At 51.4% G+C, this 21,724-nt stretch overlaps 1 protein-coding gene across 6 annotated transcripts in view; it reads left to right on the top strand.

The window, feature by feature from the left end:
* CTNNA2 (catenin alpha 2) overlaps positions 1-21,724 on the top strand; it is a 2,737,142-nt gene that overhangs the window by 855,301 nt on the left and 1,860,117 nt on the right. For all 6 annotated transcript variants that reach the window (XM_063925313.1, XM_063925315.1, XM_063925316.1 and 3 more), the window contains one exon: positions 3,580-3,846. In XM_063925313.1, coding sequence (XP_063781383.1) covers positions 3,580-3,846 — 267 coding nt within the window. The remainder of the gene's footprint in view (positions 1-3,579; positions 3,847-21,724) is intronic.

Genomic DNA, 21,724 nt, shown 5'->3' with positions numbered 1-21,724 from the left:
CTGCGGGGAGGGAGGGTTAGGTTTAGGCACACAGCAGGGAGGGTTAGGCTGCGGGGAGGGAGGGTTAGGTTTAGGCACACAGCAGGGAGGGTTAGGGTTAGGCTGCGGGGAGGGAGGGTTAGGTTTAGGCACACAGCAGGGAGGGTTAGGGTTTGGCTACGGGGAGGGAGGGTTAGGTTTAGGCACACAGCAGAGAGGGTTAGGGTTAGGCTGCGGGGAGGGAGGGTTAGGTTTAGGCACACAGCAGGGAGGGTTAGGGGTAGGCTGCGGGGAGGGATGGTTAGGGTTAGGCTGCGGGGAGAGTGGGTTAGGTTTAGGCACACAGCAGGGAGGGTTAGGGTTAGGCTGCGGGGAGGGTTAGGGTTAGGCTGCGGGGAGGGTGGGTTAGGTTTAGGCACACAGCAGGGAGGGTTAGGATTAGGCTGCGGGGAGGGAGGTTTAGGTTTAGGCACACAGCAGAGAGGGTTAGGCTGCGGGGAGGGAGGGTTAGGTTTAGGCACACAGCAGGGAGGGTTAGGGTTAGGCTGCGGGGAGGGAGGGTTAGGTTTAGGCACACAGCAGGGAGGGTTAGGTTTAGGCTGCAGGGAGGGAGGGTTAGGTTTAGGCACACAGCAGAGAGGGTTAGGGTTAGGCTGCGGGGAGGGAGGGTTAGGTTTAGGCACACAGCAGGGAGGGTAAGAGTTAGGCTGCGGGGAGGGAGGGTTAGGCTGCGGGGGGGAGGGTTAGGTTTAGGCACACAGCAGGGAGGGTTAGGCTGCGGGGAGGGAGGGTTAGGTTTAGGCACACAGCAGGGAGGGTTAGGGTTAGGCTGCGGGGAGGGAGGGTTAAGGTTAGGCTGCGGGGAGAGTGGGTTAGGTTTAGGCACACAGCAGGGAGGGTTAGGGTTAGGCTGCGGGGAGGGAGGGTTAGGTTTAGGCACACAGCAGGGAGGGTTAGGGTTAGGCTGCGGGGAGGGAGGGTTAGGTTTAGGCACACAGCAGGGAGGGTTAGGGTTAGGCTGCGGGGAGGGAGGGTTAGGTTTAGGCACACAGCAGGAAGGGTTAGGGTTAGGCTGTGGGGAGGGAGGGTTAGGGTTAGGCTGCGGGGAGGGAGGGTTAGGTTTAGGCACACAGCAGGAAGGGTTAGGGTTAGGCCGCGGGGAGGGATGGTTAGGGTTAGGCTGTGGGGAGGGAGGGTTAGGTTTAGGCACACAGCAGGGAGGGTTAGGGTTAGGCTGCGGAAAGGGGGGGTTAGGTTTAGGCACACAGCAGGGAGGGTTAGGTTTAGGCTGCGGGGAGGGAGAGTTAGGTTTAGGCACACAGCAGGGAGGGTTAGGCTGCGGGGAGGGAGGGTTAGGTTTAGGCACACAGCAGGGAGGGTTAGGCTGCGAGGAGGGAGGGTTAGGTTTAGGCACACAGCAGGGAGGGTTAGGGTTAGGCTGCAGGGAGGGAGGGTTAGGTTTAGGTACACAGCAGGGAGGGTTAGGGTTAGGCTGCGGGGAGGGAGGGTTAGGTTTAGGCACACAGCAGGGAGGGTTAGGATTAGGCTGCGGGGAGGGAGGGTTAGGTTTAGGCACACAGCAGGGAGGGTTAGGGTTTGGCTGCGGGGAGGGAGGGAGGGTTAGGTTTAGGCACACAGCAGGGATTGTTAGGGTTAGGCTGCGGGGAGGGAGGGTTAGGTTTAGGCACACAGCAGGGATGGTTAGGGCTAGGCTGCGGGGAGGGAGGGTTAGGTTTAGGCACACTGCAGGGAGGGTTAGGGTTAGGCTGCGGGGAGGGAGGGTTAGGTTTAGGCACACAGCAGGGAGGGTTAGGGTTAGGCTGCGGGGTGGGAGGGTTAGGGTTAGGCTGCGGGGAGGGAGGGTTAGGCTGCGGGGTGGGAGGGTTAGGGTTAGGCTGCGGGGAGGGAGGGTTAGGTTTAGGCACACAGAAGGGAGAGATTAGGGTTAGGCTGCGGGGTGGGAGGGTTAGGGTTAGGCTGCGGGGAGTGAGGGTTAGGTGTAGGCACCACCGGGGAAGGTTAGGGTTAGGCTCCTGTGAGGGCAGGTTTAGATTTACGCTAAGGGGTGTGGATCACAGGGTTGACAGTAACTAGGTCAACAGTCATTAGGTCGACACCTGAAATAGGCCGACGCAGTCATTAGGTTGACATGGAATAGGTCGACACTGTGTTGTTTCGTGTTGTTTTCTTCATAAAGTGACTGGGAACCTCAGTTAGTGTTCCGTGTCCCCTCGCTTCACTCGCCATGCTTCGGGCAAGGTGCCTCGCTCCGCTACCGCCGCGTTCGGCAGAGGTTAGTATTCCCAATCGTAGTCCACGTGGATTGTAAAGTATGAAAAAGTTTTTTTTTAAATGAAAAAATGTGAAAAACTCATGTTGACCATTTCACGTGTCGATCTTTGCCATGTCAACATAGTGACTATGTCCACCTATAGACAAAGTCAACCTAATGCATGTTGACCAATAGTGGTCGACCTAATGCGTGTCGACCTAAAGACCGGATCCCAGGTTAAGGTAAGGGTGGGTTAGGGGGCCAGGGGAAAAAGGTAAGTATGCTTACCTTCTCCTGTCGGGATTCTGACCGCCGGCATCACATAAGCCGGCAAATCGAACCCAACCCCTGAAAACCACCGTCGACTTCCATCTGTTTCACGTTGGTTTTATGGGAGTTTTTTCATTCAGGATTTTCACCGAAGCCTCATAAAACCAATGTACTGTAGAACTGACGCATCTGTCTGGCCAATCAGAAGTCGAGGACTAATTATATACAATAATTACAGTATAATGATAATTATTATTATATGCTATGCTGCCAAAGCGGTCAGAGACTGTCACAGTGATCGTTCTCTTATGAGGTAAACTCTTTTGCTAATAAAGCGGAAAATTATATTATTGGAAAATCATTGTGTCATTTTATGAAGACAGCAATATTATTTATTACTTATATTGAGGGGAACAATATTTAGGGGTACATTTACTAAGCAGTGATAAGAGCGGAGAAGTGAGCCAGTGGAGAAGTTTCCCCATCAACCAATCAGCAGCTCTGTATGATTTTATAGTCTGCAAATAATAGATGTTACTTCAGTGCTGATTGGTTGCCATGGGCAACTTCTCCACTGGCTCACTTCTCCGTTCTTATCACTGCTTAGTAAATGTACCCCTAAATGTCTATTAATTGGTGTTGTCAGATGTGTTTTAGTAATGGGGTATTATACCGATTGTAGTTGTGGGTGAACTTATTCTGTAATATCCTCATTATGAGCAGAGGGAGAGATAACGGTTACAAGCAAAGTGGTTGCTACGGGAAACTTCTCCACCCTAAGGGGGAGAGCTCCAAATCTTGAAGAGAATGTTAAAGTGAAGGAGTTGCCCATAGCAACCAGTCAGCTCATAACTATCATTTTATAGAATATGTTAGATAACTGACAGGCAGATGCTGATTGATTACGAAAGTTTTTTTACATCTCCCCCTAAGGTTTGATACACCTCCCCCACACAATCTCTTAGCGCACCTCTCGGCTATACACAGAGCAGGAACCGTGTAGCAGTGATGTACGCCAGGCCCGTCTGCCTCTGACCCATCTCTGTTCTGTGTTACAGGAGCTGAAAGACCCTCACTGCCGCGATGAGATGGCAGCCGCCCGCGGCTCTCTGAAAAAGAACGCCACCATGCTTTACACGGCCTCGCAAGCTTACCTGCGCCACCCTGACGTGGCGGCCACCAGGGCTAACCGGGATTACGTCTTCAAGCAGGTGCAGGAAGCTATTGCAGGGATCTCAAACGCTGCCCAGGCCACCTCGCCCACTGATGAGAAGCAGGGTCACACGGGCATTGGGGAGCTGGCAGCCGCCCTCAATGAGTTTGATGTAAGTGCATTAGTTGTTAACAAACGTGGTATCTTGCTTGTTGTCCGAGCTGGATCTAGAACAGGTCCTTCCTTATGCAGCATGTGTGCCGCTTTCTTTTTTTTACCTTCATTTACAGTATTTAAGAAATTATATCGTTGCTATAAAGACTTACGTTGGGTTTGGCGGTAAAAGGATAAAACAAAGTGTATTTATTAGCACTGGGGTTCGGGGTTCCACTTGATGTGTCAGGTCTATTGCTGCAATACCGTCCATGTTGTCTTCACGGGTCCATAAATCCAGGTAGATAGGGTACTCTTATAGTCCATCACCGAGTTATCCTTTAATTAGCTCTTTATATAATATTCATACTAATGTTTGTAAGAATAAGGGATCTGTGGGCTACATGCAAAAGCAGACAGTATTTACCCTGCATGCAAATAAAATAAATGGAACTAGTTTAGAAGATTAAATCCAGCATACAGATGGGGAATAAATGTAATTCTGCAGGTAAGAGACTCCATCTACATTAAACATGATATAATAATAATAATAATAATAATAATGTGTTCCCCAAATAAATTTCACCCATCACCATCAAATCAATAACCAGCCCCAATGCTGGCATTTTGGACTGTGGGTTCTACTTACGCAGTAGCACAGCCACTAAACCTGCTTTCTAGGGACGGAAAAAAATGTATTGAAGAAAGTAACAGTGACATCTGGTGGCTAAAAGCGGCATTGCAATAAAGATATTAACTAAGAACAAAATAAATATACTGTACTATGGGGGTAATTCCAAGTTGATTGCAGCAGGATTTTTTATAGCAATTGGGCAAAACCATGTGCACTGCAGGGGAGGCAGATATAACATGTGCAGAAAGAGTTAGATTTGGGTGGGTTATTTTGTTTCTGTGCAGGGTAAATACTGGCTGCTTTATTTTTACACTGCAAATTAGATTGCAGATTGAACACACCCCACCCAAATCTAACTCTCTCTGCACATGTCATATCCGCCTCCCCTGCAGTGCACATGGTTTTGCCCAATTGCTATAAAAAAATCCTGCTGTGATCAACTTGGAATTACCCCCTATATAAATGTTGTTGTTTTGCCAAGTGCAGTTATAGGTCACAGTTACAGTAAATTCTACTTCATTTTTCAGTCAATCTTAAAAGCATATCTTGGCATTACCAGAGTGCAGGGCTTGTATCTGTATATTGTATGTGCAGTTATTATATCAGCTAGCCATGTGAGTAGATACAGTATATGCAGACTGCTTGGGGAGCTTGGGCCAAATAATTGCTGGTTTTTACTGCTGCCTGTCTCCTCTCATCTGCCCACCCCAGGCTGCTGCCCACCTCCTCTCATCTGCCCACCCCAGGCTGCTGCCCAGCTGTTCTCATCTGCCCGCCCCGGGCTTCTGTCCACCTCCTCTCCACCCGCCCCGGGCTGATGCCCACCTCCTCTCATCTGCCCAGTCCAGGCTGCTGCCCACCTCCACTTATCTGCCCGCCCCGTGCTGCTGTCCACCTCCTCTCATCTACCTGCCCTGGGCTGATGTCCACCTTCTCTCATCGGCCGACACCAGGCTGCTGCTCACCTCCTCTCATCTGCCCGCCCCAGGCTGCTGCCCACCTCCTCTCATCTGCCCACCCCAGGCTGCTGCCCACCTGCTCACATCTGCCCACCCCAGGCTGCTGTCTACCTCCTCTCATCTGCACGCCCCAGGCTGCTGCCCACCTCCTCTCATCTGCCCACTCTAGGCTGCTGCCCACCTGCTCACATCTGCCCGCCCCAGGCTGCTGTCTACCTCCTCTCATCTACCCGTCCCGGCTGCTGCCCAAGTTCTCTAATCTGCCCAGACTGCTGTCCTGTGGCCACCTCCTCTAATCAGCCTGCCCAAGGTTGTTGCCCACCTCCTCTCATCTGCCCGCCCCAGGCTGCTGCCCACCTCCTCTCATCTGCCCGCCCCAGATGGCTGCCCACCTCCTCTCATCTGCCCGCCCCAGACTGCTGCCCACCTTCTCTCATCAGCCCGCTCCAGACTGCTGCCCACCTTCTCTCATCTGCCCGCCCCAGACCATCTGCCCGCCCCAGACTGCTGCCCACCTCCTCTCATCTGCCCACCCCAGGCTGCTGCTCCTCTTCTCTCATCTCCCTGCCCCAGGCTGATGCCCACCTCCTCTCATCTGCCTGCCCCGGGCTACTGTCCACCTCCTCTCATCTGCCCGCCCCAGGCTGCTGCCCACCTCCTCTCATCTGCCCACCCCAGGCTGCTGCCCACCTGCTCACATCTGCCCGCCCCAGGCTGCTGTCTACCTCCTCTCATCTGCCCGCCCCAGGCTGCTGCCCACCTCCTCTCATCTGCCCACTCTAGGCTGCTGCCCGCCTTCTCTCATCTACCCGTCCCAGGCTGCTGCCCAAGTTCTCTAATCTGCCCAGACTGCTGTCCTGTGGCCACCTCCTCTAATCAGCCTGCCCAAGGTTGTTGCCCACCTCCTCTCATCTGCCCGCCCCAGGCTGCTGCCCACCTCCTCTCATCTGCCCACCCCAGGCTGCTGCCCACCTGCTCACATCTGCCCACCCCAGGCTGCTGTCTACCTCCTCTCATCTGCCCGCCCCAGGCTGCTGCCCACCTCCTCTCATCTGCCCACTCTAGGCTGCTGCCCACCTGCTCACATCTGCCCGCCCCAGGCTGCTGTCTACCTCCTCTCATCTACCCGTCCCAGGCTGCTGCCCAAGTTCTCTAATCTGCCCAGACTGCTGTCCTGTGGCCACCTCCTCTAATCAGCCTGCCCAAGGTTGTAGCCCACCTCCTCTCATCTGCCCGCCCCAGGCTGCTGCCCACCTCCTCTCATCTGCCCGCCCCAGACGGCTGCCCACCTCCTCTCATCTGCCCGCCCCAGACTGCTGCCCACCTTCTCTCATCAGCCCGCTCCAGACTGCTGCCCACCTTCTCTCATCTGCCCGCCCCAGACCATCTGCCCGCCCCAGACTGCTGCCCACCTCCTCTCATCTGCCCACCCCAGGCTGCTGCTCCTCTTGTCTCATCTCCCTGCCTCAGGCTGATGCCCACCTCCTCTCATCTGCCTGCCCTGGGCTACTGTCCACCTCCTCTCATCTGCCCGCCCCAGGCTGCTGCCCACCTCCTCTCATCTGCCCACCCAAGGCTGCTGCCCACCTGCTCACATCTGCCCGCCCCAGGCTGCTGTCTACCTCCTCTCATCTGCCCGCCCCAGGCTGCTGCCCACCTCCTCTCATCTGCCCACTCTAGGCTGCTGCCCGCCTCCTCTCATCTACCCGTCCCAGGCTGCTGCCCAAGTTCTCTAATCTGCCCAGACTGCTGTCCTGTGGCCACCTCCTCTAATCAGCCTGCCCAAGGTTGCTGCCCACCTCCTCTCATCTGCCCGCCCCAGGCTGCTGCCCACCTCCTCTCATCTGCCCGCCCCAGACGGCTGCCCACCTCCTCTCATCTGCCCGCCCCAGACTGCTGCCCACCTTCTCTCATCAGCCCGCCCCAGACTGCTGCCCACCTTCTCTCATCTGCCCGCCCCAGACCATCTGCCCGCCCCAGACTGCTGCCCACCTCCTCTCATCTGCCCGCCCAAGGCTGCTGCCCACCTCCTCTCATCTGCCCGCCCCAGACGGCTGCCCACCTCCTCTCATCTGCCCGCCCCAGACTGCTGCCCACCTTCTCTCATCAGCCCGCCCCAGACTGCTGCCCACCTTCTCTCATCTGCCCGCCCCAGACTGCTGCCCACCTTCTCTCATCAGCCCGCCCCAGGCTGCAGCCCACCTCCTCTAATCTGCCTATTCCCAATTCTGCCTGCCTCCTTTCATCTGACTGGCCTAGGACTGCTGCCCACCTTCTCTAATTGTCTTACTCTGACTGTTGCCTGCCACTTAACCTAATTGGCCTCAGACAGTCAGAACCTGAATGCCGCCCTGATCTCTCTTGAGAACAAAATCCTCCCATCTGCAGGTAAAGTCATGTGACACCCCATTATCTTTAAATTTGGAAGCAACTCAAAAATGCGCTCCAGTGCGGCTCTATGCCTGTCAGCTTCTATTGTGTACGTCGGTTTTCACTCCGGACAGAGCAACATAAAGAAACCATTGGTGTCTCCGTGTTGCCTTGGCCTACTTGGCTTTTCTGGAGTAACCCATTGTAAAAATAATGTTTGTTTTCCAACCTTTCTTTTATACAAGTTGTGTTATTAAATATTTTAGAAAATCCATTTTCGTTAGCTTTAGGCTTTTTTCCCTCAAGAACGTTATGTAACTTGTGCACTGAGTTATATTAGAGAATAAAAACATTTACCACAAGTACATTTTATTCCCCAGGTGAACAAGCAGCAAGTTTATTAAAGTCAATGGCCGGGATGTAATGAAGTCCGAGTTCCACAGCCGTGCAGGATGCCGGCCGAACACGGACATTTTTTTAAAGGAGCAATCATGTATAAGATATGGTTTAGCCTTATAAATGATTGCCCCTTTAAAAAAAAGTAGAGTTCGGCCAGCATCCCGCACGGCTGCAGAAGTCAGACTTCTTTACATCTCGGCCATTCTCTGGTCATTATAATCAGTTGCTGCGCTAGTCTTCACTCTTTATTATTCAATACTAATAAATGAAATGTTTGTTGTTCTAACTAGAGATGCATTAAGCAGAGGGCTCTGATGGTATATTTGGAGCATGTTGAGCAGATGTCATGTAAAGGGTATGTGTTGCGGTCTGATGGTATATAAAGTGCACGAGGGGCTCTGATGGCATATAGGGAGCATGTGGAGCAGATGGCATGTAAAGGGGTATGTGTTGCTGTCTGATGGTATATAAGGTACATGAGGGGCTCTGATGGCATATAAGGAGCATATTGAGCAGATGGCATGTAAAGGGGTATGTGTTACGGTCTGATGGTATATAAGGTGAACGATGGGCTCTGATGGTATATTTGGAGCATGTTGAGCAGATGGCATGTAAAGGGGTATGTGTTGCTGTCTGATGGTATATAAGGTGCATGAGGGGCTCTGATGGCATATAGGTAGCATGTTGAGCAGATGGTATGTAAAGGGGTATGTGTTGCTGTCTGATGGTATATAAGGTGCATGATGGGCCCTGATGGCATATAAGGAGCATGTTGAGCAGATGGCATGTAAAGGGGTATGTGTTGGGGTCTGATGGCATATAAGGTGCATGAGGGGCCCTGATGGCATATAAGGAACATGTGTAGCAGATGGCATATAAAGGGGTATGTGTTGGAGTCTGATGGCATATAAGATGCATGAGGGGCCCTGATGGCATATAAGGAGCACGTTGAGCAGATGGCATATAAAGGGGTATGTGTTGGAGTCTGATGGCATATAAGATGCATGAGGGGCCCTGATGGCATATAAGGAGCACGTTGAGCAGATGGCATGTAAAGGGGTATGTGTTGGAGTCTGATGGCATATAAGATGCATGAGGGGCCCTGATGGCATATAAGGAGCACGTTGAGCAGATGGCATATAAAGGGGTATGTAAGAGCCTTAAATCTGAGAAATAAAATGGTTGTAACCCTACTACGGATTTGGCTGTGCCCCTTTATCAGGCCCCCTGTCTGGGAATCTGAATATGAAAAGGTGGTAACCCTAGTTGTAAGGGCCCCTGTCTTTGGTCAACAACCAATTATTCATAGAACTTTTCAATATTGTTGTTTGTTGTACTGCATGTTTCCAATAAGGTATTTTCTAATTTTATCCTCTGCATTGCTTGTTGGAGTCACCTCGGTGTAATCCCTGCATGGACTGTAATTACATTTCCTTTGCTTATATAGGACTGTCCCTGTGTGTGTGGAGGCGTAGGGATATGTTTCTGTTACAGTACATCTTTGCTTGCGCTTATTTTCTGTTATTTGTAAACCTGGGTGGAAAACAGATTTAACCTATAATTGCCTGCTCTCCCGAAATATCTGGGAGACTCCTGAAATTATAGTCCTCATCTTCCTGTAAAGCAGGTCTGGATGTGCCTTCTAAAGGGTACACGTGGTGGCTTTATCCATAGCAACCAGATTATCTATTGGCGATTATCACTGACTATTTATCCATAGCAACCAGATAATGTTTTATAAAACATACAGTAATAGATAAATGACAGCTAAAAGCTGTGTCCTGTGTATTAGGTTTGATACATTTCCCCCCATTCCTTCCAGTCCCCTCCACCTCACTGAATGCTGAGCGGCCAGGTGAATGATGGTGAAATGCTTTGCTACATACAATGCAAGACATGGGGGGTCATTCCGAGTTGTTTGCTCGCTAGCAGTTTTTAGCAGCCGTGCAAACGCTATGCCGCCTCCCACTGGGAGTGTATTTTAGCTTAGCAGAAGTGCGAACAAAAGGATCGCAGAGCGGCAGCAAACTTTTTTTGTGCAGTTTTAGAGTAGCTCAATACCTACTCAGCGCTTGCGATCACTTCAGACTGTTCAGTTCCTGTTTTGACGTCACAAACACGCCCTGCGTTCGCCCAGCCACGCCTGCGTTTTTCCTGGCACGCCTGCGTTTTTTCTGGCACGCCTGCGTTTTTCCGAACACTCCATGAAAACGGTCAGTTGACACCCAGAAACGCCCACTTCATGTCAATCTCTCTGCGGCCAGCAGTGCGACTGAAAAGCTTCGCTAGACCTTGTGCGAAACTAAATCGTTCGTCGTAATAGTACGACGCGCGTGTGCATTGCGCCACATACGCATGCGCAGAAGTGCCGATTTTTTGCCTTAACGCTGCACTACGACCGAAAGCAGCTAACGATCAACTCGGAATGACCACCACAGTGCTTGCAATCTAATATAGACGAGGATTGTTTCAGAGCTGCCAGCTTTTTAAATGAAAAAAAAAAAAGGGAAATTACCAAGAAATTGCACAGATTTATTTCTTAGCATTTACTTATATAGGACCAGTATATTCCGCTGCCCTTTAAATATGACTTTTTATACAGTACATTTATTGAAACTTTGAAGTTACTGAAACATTAATAAACTATTTGTTTATGGATTTGTGTAAAATAAAACTAATGGCCACAGTACAACAACATGTGTAGGCTGCAGGTGTGACACTGCTTCCTGATTGGAAACTTCGGGCAAGAGAACCGGGCCGGCAGTTGCATCTGAGCCTGGAGTTCTAGAACAAGACAAGAGTCTCTTCAAGGGTCAGTTGCAGCTTCCGTATGGGGGGGTGTAATAGATTATTGTGCCACTGTGTTACGCTATAGTCGGTAGCTGTTCCTAAATTTTCAGAAACGGGGATATGAATCAGACCTAGGAGAGAGTTAAAGTGGAAAGAGATAAAGTATCAACCAATCAGCTCCTGTCATTTTTCAAACCCAGCCTGTAACATGAGAGAAGCTGATTGGTTGTTACTTTATCTCTCTCCACTTTTTCTCCCAGCCCCAAGACCCAAATTTTTGAGATTTGACCCTGAACTTTTTGGCCCCGTTTTTTGGATATCAAAAATTGCTCTATGTAATGTATATTTGCCTGCCAGTTGTGCTCTGTAACATCGTTGTTACCTGGGGAACAGCTAACATAATTATATTTTCCTTCGATTGCTCTCGCAAATTTGGATTTGCACCTGGACATGTAAATAACCAACATAATATTGCATAATAATATAATAATAATAATAATAATAATAATAATAAGTATAGTTGTAAGTATGCAACATTTCAGAGCCATTGTGCAAATATCAGCAGTATCGCCTCGCCTGAAAAAACATTGTGTAGTATCTATCGTTAGCCAATAAACCTTTTAACAAAATACATTCTGTAGCTTTATTCACTACCTACAGTAAATCTATTTGTATACAGTGACATAAGTTTCCTTACACAATATATGAATATTATCCAGCATCTGCTGCTCTGCTGCAGAATGTGCTATCAAATGGCGCCACCTTGTGTACACTTGTGATATTACACCACAAGACATTGCATTGAATATCTGTATATATGGCCATATGCTACCGTGTAGAAAAAGAGCTCTGATTAAACAAACACAGATGAAAAAGACCATTTTATTTTAAAATCCTATTTTTATAAGAAGGGATTAGTGATTTAACCACCTTTCCTTTCATTAGAGACTCTTGATAACCAGGAATAAATATTTTATACAAATATTTTATGTCTATGACTTCATATAAATTCACTCATTGCAAGTGTCACACCTCTACATGACTCCTCTAATATGTTAAAGTGCAACATTTTCCCATGCAGGGAATACCAGAATACACTCATTAATTGTACGCACATTGGGGGTTATTCCGAGTTGTTCGCTCGTTGCCGATTTTCGCAACGGAACGATTAAGGCTAAAATGCACATGCGCATGGTACGCAGTGCGCATGCGCTAAGTATTTTAACACAAAACTTAGTAGATTTACTCACGTCCGAACGAAGAATTTTCATGGTTGAAGTGATCGGAGTGTGATTGATAGGAAGTGGGTGTTTCTGGGCGGAAACTGACCGTTTTCTGGGAGTGTGCGGAAAAACGCAGGCGTGCCAGGATAAAACATGGGAGTGTCTGGAGAAACGGAGGAGTGGCTGGCCGAACGCAGGGCGTGTTTGTGACGTCAAACCAGGAATAAAACGGGCTGAGCTGATCGCAGTGTAGGAGTAGGTCTGGAGCTATTCAGAAACTGCTAAGAATTTTCTATTCGCAATTCTGCTACTCTTTCATTCGCAATTCTGCTAAGCGAAGATACACTCCCAGAGGGCGGCGGCCTAGCGTGTGCAATGCTGCTAAAAGCAGCTAGCGAGCGAACAACTCGGAATTACCTCCATTATGTGGCTGATTCAGAGTAGGACGCAGAGGGTGGGGCCATAAAGTACAGTTGTGTGTCTGAGTAATGGGGATGTGTGACTTAGGGGGACATTTACTAAGCAGTGATAAGAGTGGAGAAGTGAGCCAGTGGAGAAGTTGCCCATGGCATCCAATCCGCACTGAAGTAACATCTATAATTTGCAAACTATAAAATGATACAGAGCTGCTGATTGGTTGATGGAGAAATTTCTCCTCTGGCTCACTTCTCCGCTCTTATCACTGCTTAGTAAATGTCCCCCTAAATTCTGGGGGCGTGGCCTTACCTGTTATTTAAAAAAAAACTGGAAACTATTTGGAGTGACTGAAGCTACAGTGTAAAAAGACAACCTGTACAGCCCAATATCTACTGTCAGATTCTATGATGTTAGTAGGTGTCAGCGGTGTGCAGTGGAAGTCAGTCCACATGATAGATAACCAGGGATTGGTTTATTAATCAGTAGATAGCAGTTGAGAATAACACAGGGTTTAACACTATGCAGCTAGCCGGTACACAATGCAGCCAGGAACGTATGGGGTTAATGCAGGTGTTCTACACCTGGATGTGTATATATAGTGGGGGCAGCAGGGTATATTACAGTGACGTGCGGTGAGAGCAATGGCTGGGAGGCACTGGCCAGTATCAGAGCACACACACACATATATGAAACCAATGGTTCGTGTTGGCATTGTACAAAGGTGCAGCGGTATAACCTGTGTACAGTATGTCTTCATTCTATGACATAGTGTGGCACACATGGCAATAACTGAATGCCCACACAGCTGCTGCTGAACCCCTGGCCTGTAGTTTATTCACCAGTTTGTCAGGAAGGCACAGACAGCATTCAGTTTGGCTCCAGCAATCGCAAGTGTTCCAGCGACCCTGTCACTCTCTATACACTAGTCACGAGCCAGCTGGTCCAGCGTCGGTCGCCCTGACCCAAGCAGAAGCCTCCTTACCCTCGAAACTAGGATTTTCGTCACCTGAAGCAAGGCAATAATTTGACGCCTCCCCCTGAAATAAAACGAAAACCCTGTCAGACCAAAAAAATCAGATTATCAAAAATTTCAAAAAAGGGAATACTATTGGACAATATTCCCCTAAGTGCCTTAAATGCCCTAAGCATCATATGCCCCTCCCCCCAGCAGCGTGTCCCCATACATTGCACTATAATATCACTATACTACATCCCCTGCATGCTGAACTACATCACTACACTACATGCCCCTATACACTGCACTACATACCCTATATGGTACACTACATCACTACACTACATCCCCTTACATGCTACACCACATCAGTGCACTACATGCCCCTATATACTGTATTACATTAATACTGTATACTACATATCCTATATGGCACACTACATCACTACACTACATCCCCCTATACGCTGCACTACATACCCTATATGGTACACTACATCACTACACTACACCCCCTTATAAGCTACACCACATCAGTGCACTACATGCCCCTATATACAGTACTGCAATACATTACTACACTACTTACCCTATATGCTACACTACATCACTACACTACATCCCCTTATATGCTACACCACATCGGTGCACTACATGCCACTATATACTGTACTGCAATACATTACTACACTACATACCCTATAAGGTTCACTACATCACTACACTACATCCCCCTATATGCTACACCACATCAGTGCACTACATGCCCCTATACGCTGCCCTACATACCCTATATGGTACACTACATCACTACACTACATCCCCCTATAAGCTACACCACATCAGTGCACTACATGCCCCTATATACTGCAGTTCATTACTACACTACATACCCTATATCAGGGGTCAGGGAATTTATTTACCTTTTACCCTAAAATATATTTAGATACGCCGACGTTACCCCCTCGATTTGAAAGGAAGGAAATCATATATTATTGTGCATATATACTGGTTATCACTGTTTAAATGGCATTTCTTCTGAGATGCTGTATATATATATATATATTATTATTATTATTTTCGCCAATTATTTTTTGGGCAATGAATGGGTTAATTAACACTTTCTCCCCAAAACACCAGAATGAATGTAAAAAAGATGGATGAAGTGGGAAGGAGGGGGGGGGGGGGGGTACACGACTTTTAGGAGACAGATGGTCATGTCCTCACCTCAGTAATGTCAGTGGGAATTTCCCACTGTTACGTGGGCCACTGTCTGATCAGCGGTCAGCCACAGAACACTTCCAGTTCTGTGTGTGGGTTGGCGGGCCGCGGGCGGGAGGACAGGACATCGCATGACGGGCGGGCATGAGGGAACATGGTGTGACGTCAGCACGTCAAACCGCGGCCAGGAGCACAGCGCAGGGTGGGCAGGAGGAAGCGCGGTGTGAAGTCAGCACGTCACATCACGAGCCGGCCGGTGCTGGACGGGGCTGTGTCTTGGCAGCGCAACCGTCCATTACCCCCAGGAATTTCATTTTTTCCCCATTTGGGGTAATTTACCCCTGTTCCCTGACCACTGCCCTATATGGTACATTGCATCACTACACTACATCCCCCTATAAGCTACACCACATCAGTGCACTACATGCCCCTATATACTGTACTGCAATACATTACTACACTACATAGCCTATATGGTACACTACATCACTACACTATATCCCCCTGTAAGCTACACCACATCCCCCCATCTGGGACGCAAAGCGGAGGTTGATACTGCTAACTGGGAGCACAGTGCCGATAATAAAGTCTGTCTTTAAACTCACCACAAAGCTGCTGTACTGGTACTCGGTGAGAGGAGGTTGTCCTGGCTCTTAGGGTCTCTAATTCAGAGTTGATCGCAGCAGCAAATTTCTTAGGTAATGGGCAAAACCATGTGCACTGCAGGTGGGGCAGATGTAACATGTGCAGAGAGAGTTAGATTTGGGTGGGGTGTGTTCAAACTGAAATCTAAATTGCAGTGTAAGAATAAAGCAGCCAGTATTTACCCTGTACACAGTGCCAGATTAAGGTCTACATGGGCCTGGAGCTGAAATTTATAATGGGCCTGTTGTGTGTTGTGCAGTGGGCGTAATTAGCGCTACAGATAATTTCCTTCTGCGTGGGCAGGGGGGGGTGGTGGCGTAGTACATCACTGCACTTCCACCCTACACTACATCTCTTCACTATAGTCACTATATCACTACTACACTACATCTCTTCACTATAGTCACTATATCACTACTACACTACATCTCCACACTACGGGGCAGATATGGATGGGATGTGATAAATTCAACTGCAATAATTGAATACATTGCAAGGATATATCCATTATCGCATATGGGGACAGAGCTCGTGAGAACGTGCTGTCCCTGCAAATCCAGTTATCACAATTCCCAGGGTATACCCTCAGATTGTACAACACATCTTTGCCCTGGTCTCTAGAGGTGGGAGTAGTTTAGAGTGAGGCAGTACAGACAGGATAGGGGGAAAGGAGGGGTTGGTCTGAGGGTGGGGATGGGAGGAGTAGAAGATAAAAGGGGGCAGCCGGGTATAGGAACAGGAAGAGTGCAGACTTGGTCTTGGGGATGGGAGGGACTACTTTGGATGTCTACCTACTCACTACAGTGCATCAGTCCGGGGGTGGCTGGCTTATTCACATTACACCGCATAGTAGTGTCTGTTAGTCACATTACACCGCACAGTAGTATCCGTTATTGACAATACACTGCAAAATAGAGCCACATATACACATTACACCACACAGTAGAGTCCCTTATACACGTTACAGCACAGAAGAGCCCCAAATACACATTATGCCATGGTAGAGCCCTTTACGCATTACTCTACAGTAGAGGCGCTTATACACGTTATGTCAGGTAGAGCCCCTTATACACATTATGCCAGGTACAGCCCCTTATTCTCATTACTCCACAGTAAAGCCCCCATTCCTCCTTATCATCATCATCATCATCATCATTCCCACCCCCCCTCAAATCTCTGTGACTGAAGCCAGTCATTGTCAGGTGTGTGCACCAAACGGCCCCTGTTGCTGCTGGGGGCTGGGCTCACCAACCTGCCTTGCTGCTGGATGGTGGACCTCTGAGAGAAAAACTCAACTCCTCCTGCTGCAGCCTGCTGTTCAGTGACTCAGTGCCTGCCAGTAGCTGTGGATCAACCTCAGTGTCCTCCTCCCCCTCCTGCCTAAACAACAAGGCTCTTTTCGGGGCGCAGGGCACTGTGGGTAGTCTGTAAGAGACGCCATCTCTCCCAGAAGACGCTGCCACATGGAAGGGGAAGACGGGAGAGGCCCGGTTACCTACATGAGTAGCCGGGTGCTGCAGCTAGCAAGCGGCGGGTGGACAGACAATACTAGTGGGGTGGCCATGCGGGTGTTGTGGGTATATGCGCTGTGTGTCAGGCACCGCTGGCACAGCGCTAGTTACAGCCCTGCCCTAACACAGACTACTGACCTGATCGTCTCATCCTGTTCAGTGCTCCCCTTGCTCCATCAGGCACTGCTCTCACCACCTTTACAGTTGGTGAGAGGCGCAGGTGGTGAGAGCTGTAGAAGCGCAGGTGCTGAAGGGAGAAGAGACACAGGTGGGGAGGGAGGCAGAGATATATTTGAAGAGGGAGGCGGATGCGTAGATGGAGTGAAGGCAGTGGCACAGGTGGAGAGGAAGGTAGAGAAACAGGTAGGGAGGGAGGCAGAGATGCATTTGGAGCGGGAGGTGGAAGTGCAGATGGAGAGAAGGCAGAGACACAGGTGGAGAAGAAAGCAGAGATACAGGTGGAGAGGGGGGCAGAGACACAGGAGGTGTATGGACACAGATATGAAGAGGGCAGAGAAACAGGTGGGGATGGAGGCATTGACATAAATGGAGAGGTTAGCAGAGGCACAGGTATGAAGGGAGCAATGAGACAAGTGGGAATGAGGCAAAGGCACAAGTAGGAAGTCACAGGTGGAAAGAGGGGCGGAAACACAGTTAGTGAAGGAGGCAGAGACACAGGTTGGAGAGGGGGTAAAGCACAGGTGGTGAAGGGGGCAGACAGGTGGGGATGGAATAGAGATGCAGGTTGGAGGGGGGGTAAAGCACTGGTGGGGAAGGGGGCAGACAGGTGGGGATGGAATAGAGATGCAGGTTGGAGAGGGGGTAAAGCACAGGTGGGGAAGGGGGCAGACAGGTGGAGATGGAATAGAGATGCAGGTTGGAGGGGGGGTAAAGCACAGGTGGTGAAGGGGGCAGACACAGGTGCTGATGGAATAGAGATGCAGGTTGGAGAGGGGGTAAAGCACAGGTGGGGAAGGGGGCAGACAGGTGGGGATGGAATAGAGATGCAGGTTGGAGGGGGGTAAAGCACAGGTGGGGAAGGGGGCAGACAGGTGGGGATGGAATAGAGATACAGGTTGGAGGGGGGTAAGGCACAGGTGGGGAAGGGGGCAGACAGGTGGGGATGGAATAGAGATGCAGGTTGGAGGGGGGTTAAAGCACAGGTGGGGAAGGGGGCAGACAGGTGGGGATGGAATAGAGATGCAGGTTGGAGGGGGGGTAAAGCACAGGTGGGGAAGGGGGCAGACAGGTGGGGATGGAATAGAGATGCAGGTTGGAGGGGGGGTAAAGCACAGGTGGGGAAGGGGGCAGACAGGTGGGGATGGAATAGAGATGCAGGTTGGAGAGGGGGTAAAGCACAGGTGGGGAAGGGGGCAGACAGGTGGAGATGGAAAAGAGATGCAGGTTGGAGGGGGGGTAAAGCACAGGTGGTGAAGGGGGCAGACACAGGTGGGGATGGAATAGAGATGCAGGTTGGAGGGGGGGTAAAGCACAGGTGGTGAAGGGGGCAGACAGGTGGGGATGGAATAGAGATGCAGGTTGGAGAGGGGGTAAAGCACAGGTGGGGAAGGGGGCAGACAGGTGGGGATGGAATAGAGATGCAGGTTGGAGGGGGGTAAAGCACAGGTGGGGAAGGGGGCAGACAGGTGGGGATGGAATAGAGATACAGGTTGGAGGGGGGTAAGGCACAGGTGGGGAAGGGGGCAGACAGGTGGGGATGGAATAGAGATGCAGGTTGGAGGGGGGGGTAAAGCACAGGTGGGGAAGGGGGCAGACAGGTGGGGATGGAATAGAGATGCAGGTTGGAGGGGGGGAGCACAGGTGGGGAAGGGGGCAGACAGGTGGGGATGGAATAGAGATGCAGGTTGGAGAGGGGGTAAAGCACAGGTGGTGAAGGGGGCAGACAGGTGGGGATGGAATAGAGATGCAGGTTGGAGAGGGGGTAAAGCACAGGTGGGGAAGGGGGCAGACAGGTGGGGATGGAATAGAGATGCAGGTTGGAGGGGGGGTAAAGCACAGGTGGGGAAGGGGGCAGACAGGTGGGGATGGAATAGAGATGCAGGTTGGAGAGGCGGTAAAGCACAGGTGGGGAAGGGGGCAGACAGGTGGGGATGGAATAGAGATGCAGGTTGGAGGGGGGTAAAGCACAGGTGGGAAGGGGGCAGACAGGTGGGGATGGAATAGAGATGCAGGTTGGAGAGGGGGTAAAGCACAGGTGGGGAAGGGGGCAGACAGGTGGGGATGGAATAGAGATGCAGGTTGGAGGGGGGGTAAAGCACAGGTGGGGAAGGGGGCAGACAGGTGGGGATGGAATAGAGATGCAGGTTGGAGGGGGGTAAAGCACAGCTGGGGAAGGGGGCAGACAGGTGGGGATGGAATAGAGATGCAGTTTGGAGAGGGGGTAAAGCACAGGTGGTGAAGGGGGCAGACAGGTGGGAATGGAATAGAGATGCAGGTTGGAGGGGGGTAAGGCACAGGTGGTGAAGGGGGCAGACAGGTGGGGATGGAATAGAGATGCAGGTTGGAGGGGGGGTAAAGCACAGGTGGGGAAGGGGGCAGACAGGTGGGGATGGAATAGAGATGCAGGTTGGAGGGGGGGTAAAGCACAGGTGGGGAAGGGGGCAGACAGGTGGGGATGGAATAGAGATGCAGGTTGGAGGGGGGGTAAGGCACAGGTGGGGAAGGGGGCAGACAGGTGGGGATGGAATAGAGATGCAGGTTGGAGGGGGGGTAAAGCACAGGTGGGGAAGGGGGCAGACAGGTGGGGATGGAATAGAGATGCAGGTTGGAGGGGGGGTAAAGCACAGGTGGGGAAGGGGGCAGACAGGTGGGGATGGAATAGAGATACAGGTTGGAGGGGGGGTAAAGCACAGGTGGTGAAGGGGGCAGACAGGTGGAGATGAGGGTAGAGAGGCAGGTTGGAGGGGGGGGTAAAGCACAGGTGGGGAAGGGGGCAGACAGGTGGGGATGGAATAGAGATGCAGGTTGGAGGGGGGTAAAGCACAGGTGGGGAAGGGGGCAGACAGGTGGGGATGGAATAGAGATGCAGGTTGGAGGGGGGGTAAAGCACAGGTGGGGAAGGGGGCAGACAGGTGGGGATGGAATAGAGATGCAGGTTGGAGGGGGGGTAAAGCACAGGTGTGGAAGGGGGCAGACAGGTGGGGATGGAATAGAGATGCAGGTTGGAGGAGGGGTAAGGCACAGGTGGGGAAGGGGGCAGACAGGTGGGGATGGAATAGAGATGCAGGTTGGAGGGGGGGTAAAGCACAGGTGGGGAAGGGGGCAGACAGGTGGAGATGAGGGTAGAGAGGCAGGTTGGAGGGGGGGTAAAGCACAGGTGGGGAAGGGGGCAGACAGGTGGGGATGGAATAGAGATGCAGGTTGGAGAGGGGGGTAAAGCACAGGTGGGGAAGGGGGCAGACAGGTGGGGATGGAATAGAGATGCAGGTTGGAGTGGGGTAAGGCACAGGTGGGGAAGGGGGCAGACAGGTGGGGATGGAATAGAGATGCAGGTTGGAGGGGGGTAAAGCACAGGTGGGGAAGGGGGCAGACAGGTGGGGATGGAATAGAGATGCAGGTTGGAGGGGGGGTAAAGCACAGGTGGTGAAGGGGGCAGACAGGTGGGGATGGAATAGAGATGCAGGTTGGAGGGGGGTAAAGCACAGGTGGGGAACGGGGCAGACACAGGTGGGGATGGAATAGAGATGCAGGTTGGAGGGGGGGGTAAAGCACAGGTGGGGAAGGGGGCAGACAGGTGGGGATGGAATAGAGATGCAGGTTGGAGAGGGGGTAAAGCACAGGTGGGGAAGGGGGCAGAAAGGTGGGGATGGAATAGAGATACAGGTTGGAGAGGGGGTAAAGCACAGGTGGGGAAGAGGGCAGACAGGTGGGGATGGAATAGAGATACAGGTTGGAGGGGGGGTAAAGCACAGGTGGTGAAGGGGGCAGACAGGTGGGGATGGAATAGAGATGCAGGTTGGAGGGGGGTAAAGCACAGGTGGGGAAGGGGGCAGACAGGTGGGGATGGAATACAGATGCAGGTTGGAGGGGGGTTAAGCACAGGTGGGGAAGGGGGCAGACAGGTGGGGATGGAATAGAGATGCAGGTTGGAGAGGGGGTAAAGCACAGGTGGTGAAGGGGGCAGACAGGTGGGGATGGAATAGAGATGCAGGTTGGAGGGGGGGGTAAAGCACAGGTGGGGAAGGGGGCAGACAGGTGGGGATGGAATAGAGATGCAGGTTGGAGGGGGGTAAAGCACAGGTGGGGAAGGGGGCAGACAGGTGGGGATGGAATAGAGATGCAGGTTGGAGGGGGGGTAAAGCACAGGTGGGGAAGGGGGCAGACAGGTGGAGATGAGGGTAGAGAGGCAGGTTGGAGGGGGGGTAAAGCACAGGTGGGGAAGGGGGCAGACAGGTGGGGATGGAATAGAGATGCAGGTTGGAGAGGGGGGTAAAGCACAGATGGGGAAGGGGGCAGACAGGTGGGGATGGAATAGAGATGCAGGTTGGAGTGGGGTAAGGCACAGGTGGGGAAGGGGGCAGACAGGTGGGGATGGAATAGAGATGCAGGTTGGAGGGGGGTAAAGCACAGGTGGGGAAGGGGGCAGACAGGTGGGGATGGAATAGAGATGCAGGTTGGAGGGGGGGGTAAAGCACAGGTGGTGAAGGGGGCAGACAGGTGGGGATGGAATAGAGATGCAGGTTGGAGGGGGGTAAAGCACAGGTGGGGAAGGGGGCAGACAGGTGGGGATGGAATAGAGATGCAGGTTGGAGG

The sequence above is a fragment of the Pseudophryne corroboree genome, chromosome 1 (genome assembly GCF_028390025.1).
Source record: "Pseudophryne corroboree isolate aPseCor3 chromosome 1, aPseCor3.hap2, whole genome shotgun sequence".
In the NCBI taxonomy this organism is placed as follows: domain Eukaryota; kingdom Metazoa; phylum Chordata; class Amphibia; order Anura; family Myobatrachidae; genus Pseudophryne; species Pseudophryne corroboree.
This window is presented reverse-complemented; position numbering and strand designations above follow the sequence as displayed.